Raw genomic sequence first — 12,473 nt, forward strand, 5'->3', positions numbered from 1 at the left:
AGGGGTGGCAAAATTAACACTGCATCCTGTTCTTGAATCTTTTTATTTGATTCCTCATTGGGCCCAAACTGCTCCATCACTAAAGCCACGATGGCACCGTTTAACAGCTTATCTTAAAGTCTTTGACTTTACATATCAAAAACGGACCTTTGTTTAATTTCTACTGGAATGGTCTTGTTCTTCAAGTACATCTTATTTTATAGAGTAGAAAGTTTCGGTGGCAGTTTTATTAGATATGACAGTAAGTCTTCATGGGCTTTGCCTCTAACAACTCTACTGCCCCCTCTCCCCCCCTACCCCCCTTTCTTGGTTTAGCTTCACTTCTACACTAAGCACTTAAACAGAGATGTCTACTCTTGCACTCCGGGTAAACACTCTGAGAGAGAGAGAGAAAAAAAATAGGTCTTTTCATAAACATTGTATATTGCATAGTGTCAAGAATGGCTCCAGAAAACACTTTGCAGTGACTGTTCCAGTTTGAACCGTTTGTGCTAACTATAGATGTACTGTACAGGAGCTTAAAGCCACCCTTCATGTACAAAATAAACCAGCAGTGCGTTAAAATACTGGATGTTAATATTTGTCTTTTCTCTCCCTAACACAGGCAGAATTTTATTAAAGCTGAAAATAACTCTAAAGCAACAGTCTATTGTTGACCCTGCACAAAATACACAGTAAGTGGCAATGCTCGCAACACCCTTTATAGTGGTCCCATACAACACTCTCAGTTGACTCAAATGACCAACGTGTTCCCCCATGACCAGCACAGAGTCATTACATGGGTCTCATCTCGATAGAAAGGAAAGAAAAAAAGTCTAAAAAATAGAATATAAATCTAAAAAGAAAAAAAAAAAAAAAAAAAAATTGGTACAATGCCACAGGTACTAACAGAAAAAGAGAAAAGAAGAAGAAGGAAAAAAAAAAGAAAAACACCTCTAATTGACTTACAACAGAATATCTACAGAAATGCAATAAAATAAACACTTAAATAATATAGTAGCAAAATAAATATGAATAAACCCAAAAGGCTCTTTTCTTAAATAGACATCTTGGCTTGCTTTGCAGCACTCGCACGCTCGACCCCACCTCTGTACGTCATATTCACCAGGGAGCAAGTTGTTCATCTGTCCGTTACGTCTGGCTATGGTTTCAGAATTTCATGTGACACTAGCATTGCACTCGAGGGTTAGCAACAAATGTTGCTGTTTGTTTTTTTGTTTTTTTTTGAATAGAAAAATAATATCTACTAAATGATCACCTTCCATTCAGATTTCTAATCGGTTATGTAAAAAATGATTTTAGTCATGACACCTAATGTTACCGGACGCAGGGTCTATGAGATATGGCATCTGGAGTAAATCTTAGTGTCTTTTTTTTTTTGGTCTTTTATAATGAATTCCTGCAGATTTTCTTTTGAAAGATATCCCTCACCCAACGAGTGAGCGTTCACAAAAAAAGGCTAGTGGCAATTTAAGATCTAGTGGCAATTTAACATCTAAAAATAGTAAAATTTTCTGTTAATAAATAAATAGTACACTCTCATATTTATAGCACATGCCAACTATTTCACATTAACAATATATTCAGTATATATACACATATTTTCTTTGTTGTAACCTTTTTAAGATATATCGGTTGTATAGGTATATAAATGTTTCTATATTGATGGTATTATTTTCAGTTTTTTTCTTTAGATACTTTTCATGAAAATAATATATCTATCTAAGAACTCTCTACACAATGGCCTGAATATTTTTTTTTAAAGAGATTTTACACTGAGCTTGTAAAAGAGACTTTAAACTGTGCTTAGGTCAGTCTCGAAATATGAAAGAAAAAAGCTTAGCTGGTAAACTAGTCCCTTGAAATTCAATATAATGACAATATAAATCAAATCTAAAGTTGATAAACATAAACATTTGACATTCAAGCTATTTTCATATAGGTGCATTTTTTTCCCCCTCTTTCCCATTCAAGAGAATTAATGTTATTCCTGCATTCTGATCGTGAATGAGCCACTAATATGTTTTGTTTGTTTGTTTTTTCATTTAGCAAAATTGTGCACAACCTCTAGGTTCGAACCAAGAATCGTGGTCTGGGTTAAGAGCTGTTATCCATGTTGCGTTTCTTGCTGAAGAGATTGGCTGTGTCCCTGTTGCGTAGATGAGGCTGGTTCTTGTGTGGGTGGGGACTGGCGGGCCAGTGCCAGCCTCCACGAGTCTCTGCCCCAGCGGGCACAGCAGTGGATGGGCAAGGCTTGTTCTGCAGTAGCTGGAAGAGCATGGCTATCTCAGGCCCCAACCGGGCCATCAGATTCACCCTCAACAGGTCGACTGTTTCCTCGTCACAGTCCATTAAACTCTGCAGCAGCTTTCCATAAAACCTAAAAAACACAGAACAGTCCCTCTGAGCCCATGCCTTAACGGATAAACATGGTTACAACATCGGGTTGATGCAGGTAACCACAGAAGAATAGAGAAAATGTAACATGTTACACCTTAAATAATGCTGCATTCTTTATCTAACCCAATCCCTGGGTCATTTAGCTGGGTTCAATCATTCATTCATTTTCTACCGCTTATCCGAACTACCTCGGGTCACGGGAAGCCTGTGCCTATCTCAGGCGTCATCGGGCATCAAGGCAGGATACACCCTGGATGGAGTGCCAACCCATCGCAGGGTACACACACACACTCTCATTCACTCACGCAATCACACACTACGGACAATTTTTCCAGAGATGCCAATCAACCTACCATGCATGTCTTTGGACCGGGGGAGGAAACCGGAGTGCCCGGAGGAAACCCCCGAGTCACGGGGAGAACATGCAAACTCCACACACACAAGACGGAGGCGGGAATCGAACCCCCAACCCTGGAGGTGTGAGGCGAACGTGCTAACCACTAAGCCACCGTGCCCCATTTACCTGGGTTATTTCATTTAATTTTAACCCACCATTTGCATATTGCATATATCATATAGAAAGAATGGCTGGGGTGGTGTTATAGCCTAGCATTTAATTTAATTTGTCCAGCTGAAACATGATAAGAACCAAGAATTCGATGAGTTTTACTCAATCATTTGTTTGTAAAATATAGATATGTATTATATAGCTTGTATTGTGTGAAAAGTTAGCTATGAAAAGCTTGGTTAACACTTTCAGCTAGCTAACAAATCTAGCTAATGTTAGCTATAAAATGACTTCTTAGGTCAGGATTCCTCTGTCTACGTAGAGCAAACAAACAAAGGATGCTCCTTTGAAGTAAACAACGTAATCGTTCTGGAAATCTGGAATCATGTAAAACTGGACTGTACGCATCTCTGAACAAAGACGAAGGCTAGCAACAGCAAGTCGTTCTGACATGTCTGCCTCACCGTTTGCACTCTGATTCACATCTTTAGACCCCAGTGTCATGTCAGTCTCACTGCCACAGGTGTGAGGCACACACAGTGATTAAAAGGTGGGGATTTCCTATCACCTCTTCTGCGGCAAACACTCTCTGGTGCACGATCCGTAAATAGTATGCTTGAGCTGAGGCTGTGACATAATAAACCTGGATTTGGGGGGTTAAAGCAATTCAGCATATTGGGTTCTACTTATATCCCACCCACAATGTGGTCACATTAACCCAGTGTGTGGTCTGTTATATATTCCTCCAGCCCTGGATTACAGAAATGACTCAAGGTCTTTTTTTTAGCACGTACCATTCAGTTCATCTGCAAATTAAACACAAAAACACTGCGATAATCGACCAAAGCTCACAAAGAACCCCATTATAATCTCACCGTACTGTATCCTTAAACAATTTCTACAGAACCAATACACAACACCTGAACCTACAGTCCTCCAAGGTTGACCTTTCTGACATATGTGTTTCATGACATGACGATAAGTATACAATAATTAAACAAGCTTTCTCTTGCTGTAAGAACCGGATGCTGATGAGTCTTACTTGTTAGGGAAGTGGCTGGGCAGTTGAGCTACATCCGCAATGGCTTCTGGGTTTGACCTGGCCACAGTGCAGATGTCCAGCTTGGTGTAGCACTCCTCCTGGACCTCCGAGATCATCCGCTGGAAAGTGGAACAACGGCGCACAGTAAGAAAGACCTTGGAGGTGATGCCATTGGCGATGCACTTCAGGCTCTCCTTCACAAAGGCCTTGCCCTGGAAAACAGATCAGAGGAAATATTTCAATCTTCTGCATATATGAGCTCATTGTCACCAATGATTGGTCAGTCCCATTGGTCAGTACCTCCCGCCCACCGAATTTTGCTCTTTAGGCCAGAGATGGTTTTGACATCTTCAGAATTTGAATTCAGGTTTCACAGATGATAGGTTCACTTTCACTCACAAATGTTCACAATCTTCTCACTCACTCATTTCCTACCGCTTATCCGAACTACCTCGGGTCACGGGGAGCCTGTGCGTATCTCAGGCGTCATCGAGCATCAAGGCAGGATACACCCTGGACGGAGTGCCAACCCATCGCAGGGCACACACACACTCTCATTCACTCACTCAATCACACACTATGGACATTTTTTCCAGAGATGCCAATCAACCTACCATGCATGTCTTTGGACCGGGGGAGGAAACCGGAGTACCCGGAGGAAACCCCCGAGGCACGGGGAGAACATGCAAACTCCACACACACAAGGCGGAGGCAGGAATCGAACCCCCAACCCTGGAGGTGTGAGGCGAACGTGCTAACCACTAAGCCACCGTGCCCCCGTTTTCAAATGTTATTATTATTAAAAATCAGATCTCAATAAGATCTGAACACGATACGTACCTGAGTGTCAAATTTAGCAGCACTGTAGAGAAAGGACTTGCAGATGTCATGCATTCCATCTGTGTCACACGTGGAGTTCTCCAGACAAGCAAAGGCACCACAGCCCACTTGAAGGGCACTATTCAAACAGCGCACCACATCCGCTGTAAAAAAAAAAAAAAAGACAGTGAACTTAAGGTATTATGGTATACTCTCTGAAAAGCCTTGAAGATCAAAATATACAGAGAAATGTTTACTGTGATAAAACACCATATGTATGGTTCAGTATTGTCAAAGGTTTGGGGAGATATTTGAGCTTGGGATACTGTCTGAATCCATGTGGCATTCCCCCAGGTTCTCTGCTTTCCCACCTCCTGAAACATGCCAGTAGGTAAATTGGCAAGGATAAAATAACCATATGTGTGTGGATTTTTACAGTGCCCTGAGATTTATTGGCGTCCTATCCAACAATTATCCCTGCCTCACACCCAGTGTTCCTGGGATCCACTAACACCCAGAGCTGGATAACACACTCATGAAAGACTCACAAATCCATGGAAATCCATATAAGTTCCCTTTGGAGCTTATTTGTGTTGAAAATTGCAAAAAAGGGACACGTTTGGAAAAAGGGACATCTTGAAATCCTTAAGAGGATCAGTAAGTATGGAACCCATTCTCATTAGTCTCATGATAATTTGGGGAAGAAACTATGGGTCAACGTTGATTATTGCAGCTTTACTTTACTTGACTGTGTATTATTTAATGTAAATTTCCATTCCTTGCTAATTCCAAGCCAAATTCCTTCATGCACAGGCTTAATATGACAAATAACAGCATGCTTGAGTGGCTACTGGACGCCTTAAAATATATAAGTCTGGGGCACAATTTAGAGTAATTACTCTACATTTCTAGCATTGGCAGTGGATTTTATGAGTATTCCAGTAGTTGTTTTCTGTTCTTGGAACTGCATTTGTGACCTACTGCACTGCAAATACCAATTGCCAGCCTCCTGGGGGCTTTAAGGCAGTCTGGGTGCTGTGTGCCCTGTGTTTGCCCCTCATAAGTAGAGAGGGGTTTATGAGTAGGGAGGCGGCGAGAGGATGTGTGCCATACGGTATTGGTTTCTGCTGACTGTCGCATTTGGCGCAAGATCTGCTGCTTCCATTACGCTCACATGTGACAAGACAATAATGCTCAGCTCCACAGGCGAGCTTGCCAAAACCACCTACAACACTCCAGTGCCAGGGACTATAAACACTTCACCATGCAGACTTGCACTGTGTATTGGGTCACTGTGCCACCCCACATTAAAGATGTTTTTCATGGCAGCAGTGTATGTGTGTGTATGTGTGTGTGTGTATGTGTGTGTGTGTGTGAATGTGTTTAGTGTGTGAAAGAGAAACTGGTGTTGCATCAGACCCATTGTTTTGGGGCTGAAGGGAAAAAAATAGGTTGTGTGTTGCTGTGTCAATGCAGCTGGCAGAAAGGTAGACTTATGAAATAACCAGAAAACCCCTAAATGTCATAGGATGAATACGTCTATTGTCAATAAGGTCAGACGTGAGCAAAAGCTCAAATGAAGTTGCTCTAAAGGGTTTATCAAATGCTTATTCAGTGTCTGACACCAGCTTTGTCTTGGTAGTCTTAACTCTTGTCAAATGTTTTAATGCCATCAAGGAAAATTCCAACAAATGGAGTCAAATGGTTATGACCTTATCACTTTTAACTGTTAACTATTCTATCCCACAGGGTTGCTGAATCCTCATATCTGATTGGCTAAAGTTGTTGATTTTTTTTTTTTTTAAAAAGCGGCTCTGATAATAGTGCCGGCGACGGCATTTATAATAACGCATTAAATGAATATTCACCCAGAGCTGTATGACTCTTTCACGCTACGTAATCTAAGGCAACAAAGAGATTCATTAAAAGTCTGCTGTATGTAGCAAAGAGAAACATTATTGTTTTTACGATTCACAAGGATTTATTTTTTTATTTCAAATGAATAAAATTAATCTTAGGTGTCCTGGTTAATGGTAACTATACATTTGTCATCACAGGAAAATCTTCATCATGTTATGTACTTGTTATAGCTGTTATAAAATAAGCATTAACTGGACCAAACTGTCTTGCGGACGTACCGCAACGTTAAGCTTAACTCTAAACGGATAATTCGCACAATGTGTCATTCTTTAATAATCATCGTGGTCTAAAAGAAATTACACACTTTGGGGAACCTGCTGTTAACCAACTAACAGCATATCATGCTAACATGATGTTATCCTATAAAAACCACCTTTGAATTAGATTTGTGTTTATTAATATTATAGCGCTATAGAGCTAAATCAGTTGGGAACAGATTTAGTGAGCTGACTTGTGAGATCTGCATCATGACTGTGGGATTAGCTTCGGTGACGCTCTCTGACGCTCTCTAATCTAACGATGCATCAGCACCTGTGGTGTGTGCCATTAGCAGCAGAGGAAATATGGTTGCGTTTCCTTTCTTTGAACCATTCCAGTTATGATGAGTAAACCTTCCATGGGAAATTGTGTTAGGAACTAGTCGGGCCACCCGGGAGTCAGAATTCACACTGTGACTCACCAAGTGAAATATCGATTTGTTGATCCCCAGATAGAGCTCTTATTGTGTGAACATGAAACCCAAGCAATGTGCTTGGGTGTATTATGACTAAGGAAACATGAATAAAAGTGGGCTTACTCTACCGTAATGTGCACAGAGGCCCTGACGGCGAGTGCTGACAGGTTTGAGTCCACAATGAACCTTTTTGTCTTTGCCCAATTTTCTTTTTTTGTCTCTCTGTCATGTATTTGGCAAGCATTGTGATGACAACAGTGTACTTTATATGTATATGTATATAAACTCTAAACTTACATGGTTACCTGTTCAGATTTCACCTACCAAAGTTTGTGACCCAGAATTGAACCCTGCAGTATCTTAGGATTATGTCAATCTTTTTTTTTTTTCTTGTGTTGAATGACCTCATTTCCTACTGCTCTAAACCACCTATTTGAACAGTCTTATACAATACCTATAATACATTGAGAACTCCACAAAATAATACACTGAAATCCAGCCTATAAAAAAACATAAACAGGCTCTTTTCAGGCTCAAAACGAACCTGTTTCTGTAATAAGACACCTTGCAATTGTGGTACCTTGTGGTGCTCATATGTTTATTGTAAGTAGGTTTGCTCTATTTTAGTTCTGAGTGCTTACTGTAGCACCACTGTCTCTTTGTCTATAAAACACTGAGTCAGTACATGTCTCCCCTAGCAACTAAGTACAACAGGAAGTTATGCAAATACCAAGTGGAGCCCTTACAAAGGTTTTCCTGAGCAGAGACACGGCAGAGCTGAATGTCCCACACTGCACACAGATCCACTTTATTCATCTTGGCAAGCTGGCGTCACTGCATGGTAATTACTTTCTGTTTAATATGCTTTTTGGACATTAAAGTCAGACTTTTTTTTTTTTTTTTGCAAGTTCAAATGACCTGCAGTTTTTGTGAGCTGGCACACAAAGTCAATACAACCAGCAGCGTAAAAGGATGAGGCTTTATGGTCAAGGCTTTATCTATTGTTATCCTGTACACTGATTTTCACATCGTAGAGAGACAGCAGGTTTAACTGTGCTATCTGGCGCCATTTTCTGCCTGCACGACCCACACAGAGGCATTCTCGCCACAGCATGAGGCTACCATTGGGCTAAAGCCTTGGCAGGAATAAATGAATCGACCGCTGAGGTGACAAAGGTTGCGCTACAAAGGTTACCTTATTTCCCAGCATCAGTAATCGGCTACGATATGCGCACTTGGAGTTCCTATTAGTGTCCCAGAATAAACACATGAATATTACTAACATCACTTGTATTCCCATGACCTTCATATTCCAAAGTTATTCTGCATTTTATATTGCAGAGCCTCAAGACTGATCAGATTCAAAACTCCATTCTAATTAGTCAAGAAATCCAATCAGAAACAATTAATCAATAAATTTCCTTTCATGATTGGTCACTTAGCTAGATGCAATATGGCTGGATTTTAAATGGGAGGCTACAATCCAGTAGCTCGATGATTAAACCATCAGGGTTGAGCAATGACATCAGAGGGATGAACTAAAAAAGAAAGTCATCCAATTTTCAAAATGATAGTTTCAAAATGGGATAGTAAGAAATCAGCCCCAGCGTCTATTCTTCAATCCATTCCATGTATGTCCACTGGTGGTGCTGTTGTGCATCGTTCCATAAAATAATCCAAAACCCAGTAATCTTGATTTGGACTCCAAAAGTATTGATGTCTCTTAATGTTTGAAAGACTGCCTGACCATTTATACAAGGCACTCCTGAGAGGAGGGTAAACAGTGAGCAGATTTTTTCAATAGAAATTTCCTTGTATTTGGCAGCAAACAAAATGTAAAACTGAACTTTCTTGAATTTATCACGCTACGTACACAGTGATATGGGCTTGATAGCTGCTTATATGAAGAGCTACTATCCCCGTGTTAGGGAGCTTGCTGCAATCGTTTAGCAAATATTCTTTAGTCTAAAATATGACTTCAGCCATTAACTGACTTAACCACTGCAGCCCTTTATTAGTCATATGGAATTATATCAAATGGGTAATTAGTGTTGCTAACAGTGGTATTGCTGTTATCAGATGGGCAGTTTAGCACGTGACTGTGACTATATGAGGGGTTTTTTTCTTGTTTTTGTTTTTTTTTTTTTACCTCAGTGACATTCTGATAATGTGGTTTGAACATAAAGCCTACTGTACAAAAAACTTACCAAGTGGTGATGATCAGTTCATGGAGAAATGGAGGAAGATGTTCTGAAGCAAAAGTCGACCGACGTTTAGTGGTTTGTAATACGCAAACTTTTTTATTTATACAATTATTAACTGTTATTAACTATTGAACGCATAGTAGAATATATTGTCAATCAACAGGTATCTCAGGATGTGTTATAAACCAAAATATGTATCTCAAACTAGAGTCTGTGCAGGTTTTACATGGAGATCAGTGGAAGCTGGTAATCAGCATTGTAATATATTTACCTAGGACACATTTGTCTGCAGTTTGGACCTCAGTAATATGGCCTCTGGTTTGGCTGTACTGTAGCTGTGCTATTTGAAATCAGTAAGTAGCTTGTACTTGTACACATCTGTAGCTTGACAAGCTGGGATTTTCAAGGTAGCTTCCCCAAGATAAGAATCAATAACACATGTTGCAGGCTACTGTTGCACAGCAACTTTTATTCTAAGTTTAGAGAGCAGTATGTCCAATAGGCACACAGTAACAAAACCAAGAGAGAAAGGTTTATCGTGCATTCTGTAGCTGTTCTGCAAGAAGGTTTGAAGAGCTCTGATTTAGATCAGTGCGCTCCAAACGTGATACTCTCAGCATGTGGAGGGAGAAACACTGTGCCGGCTCATTGACTGACTGACGGCTTTAGTGCTATTCACCTGCAGGAAAAAAAAACCTTCATAGGCCAGGAAATAACATTCAATTCAGGGAATTAATTGATTCTGTGCATGCTAAATGTGTGCTATCGAGTCTCTGTACAATGTTGAAATAAGACAAGTGCAGGATTGCATCCTTTCTAACGGTGTACATAGCATACGCTACATCTCTGATGCAAAACCAGCGATCAACTCAAATGAGCCGCTTGACCGATTTTAGTGTACTAGTGTAAACGCATGCACAATAATTCACAATATTTTAGTCTATGCTGCAAGTAAACTACAGTGCATGTGCAACACATTCGGATGAAATGAGTAATCCGGTCAGATTCATACGAGCGATAGCTGATGGCTCGAGCTCTTGGATGTGCAGCGCACAGTAGCGCCAAAAAAGCTCTGCGAGCGGAGGAGGATGCTGCTACTTACCGGGGCTGTTGGCGGAGGCGCGCGCTCTCCGCGGCGAGTACGATTCGTTCACGTCCTGCTCGTGCGCCGATGCGACGACCAGCAACCCGAGCAGTAGCACGAACAGCAGCAGCAGCAGCAGCAACCAAAGTCCGCTTCTTTGTGGCATCTCTTGAGGCTTTCCTGAATTCTCTTATTAAGAAGAATAACGGCTCGAGCTCCTCTGCCTCCCTGTGGAGTTGTGCGCGGCGGATCTGTCAGATGTTAACACGCCGATGCACGCTTTTTTTTTTTTTGACAGGGATGATGATCTCGTGCAAATCTGTGCTGTGGCAGATGAAAAATAAATCACTGACTAAATTCGTGTCGTGCAGCCAGCAATAATCAAGACTCTCTCTCTCGCTCTCTGTGCATGTGTGTGTGTGTGTGTGTGTGTGTGTGTGTGTCTATGTGTCTATGTTTGTGTGCAGCGTGTGCAGATCCTACACTCGCCAATTTCCCTTCTCGCGTGCATGACAGGAGCGCAGGTCGCCCTTTATATAGCCATGCACGAGCATCTAGAGCCCAATCACAACCCGGCATCCGGGTATTAAAATGCACATCTGAAACTTTTTGCCCAACACCCTCCCTCCTACCCTTTTCCATGCTAGTTAAGCAACGCAGGATGAGACGTCGCTTTCCTGGTCTCTGGAAGGTCTTCTGTATTTGAAAACATTGCCTCATCCTATGTTGATTTATCCAAATGTTTGGGAGCTTTTTCCTTCATCATTTCCATGCTCCATATCACTGGACTGATAAAGATTGGTGTATCCTTGGAATACATTAAACATTTTATAGACATGGGTTTGGATTTCTGATGCGCACGTGCGCTCTTATTCCAGACTTGCAGCTGTTTCCCCCTAAAGTTGATTTAGATTCTCAGGCAGAAACCATATATTGTTTCCTGCCAGCTTTTCATTCGTCATATGAAGTTATATCAAATGGACAATTTGCATTGCTGTCATTGTAATCTCTATCATCTTGAATGGTTCAATATAACAGCCAGTTTCGTTATTATGCTTAACAAATGACTGACTTTATTTCCCCTACCCAGAACCCTTTTTCAGTCTCATCCCTTCATTGTGTTTAATGCTTATCGAGTCAAATTCGTTGCGCACTTTTTGTGTTGGAAAAAAAAATAATAATAATCCAGCATTTGTAGTCCTTCGTGTGATTTGAATTTTTATCGCGCTGGCATTTTGCGCAACTGTCATCCAGCCAGCATCAGCATCCAGCCAGCATCAGCATAAGCTCCAGAAGATAAACAGCAGCTGTTCTAGAGTTGACATTAAAAATGAATACATCTATTCATTCCTAAGTTGCAGTATAACATATGTAAACTGATTTTATTATTATTATTTCTTTTTTTAAAAACCCAAATAGGATCAGAGGGTTTGCGGGAAATCTGGCAACATGACAATTAGCGCACGTGCGGTAGCGCACGCCAGTCAGTGACATGACACCTTATAGCCAGTTTGGGCATCATGGCCCACAAGGTTCATCAGAAGGTCCCACAAGACCCCAAGGAGTAAGTGGTCACCCCAACCTATATATATATATATATATATGTGTGTGTGTGTGTGTGTGTGTGTGTGTGTGTGTGTGTGTGTGTGTGTGTGTGTATATATATATATATATATATAGGTTGGGGCACTTACTAAGGGTTCTGGGTAGGGGAAATAAAGTCAGTATATATATATATATATATATATATATATATATATATACTGACTTTATTTCCAAATTAGTGTAGATAATCCACACACTGGAGTACTTTTGTATGAAAA

At 40.8% G+C, this 12,473-nt stretch overlaps 1 protein-coding gene across 1 annotated transcript; it reads right to left on the reverse strand.

Moving 5' to 3' along the window:
- Positions 1-311: 311 nt before the first annotated feature.
- Positions 312-11,094, reverse strand: stc1 (stanniocalcin 1). Its single transcript, XM_060882392.1, has 4 exons — positions 10,669-11,094; positions 4,791-4,933; positions 3,951-4,162; positions 312-2,380 (listed from the first exon to the last, which is right to left on the reverse strand). The coding sequence occupies exons 1-4, from the start codon at positions 10,814-10,816 to the stop codon at positions 2,098-2,100; spliced, it is 786 nt and encodes a 261-aa protein (XP_060738375.1). The 5' UTR covers positions 10,817-11,094; the 3' UTR covers positions 312-2,097.
- Positions 11,095-12,473: the final 1,379 nt, after the last annotated feature.

This window comes from Tachysurus vachellii, chromosome 11 (assembly GCF_030014155.1).
Source record: "Tachysurus vachellii isolate PV-2020 chromosome 11, HZAU_Pvac_v1, whole genome shotgun sequence".
Classification (NCBI taxonomy): domain Eukaryota; kingdom Metazoa; phylum Chordata; class Actinopteri; order Siluriformes; family Bagridae; genus Tachysurus; species Tachysurus vachellii.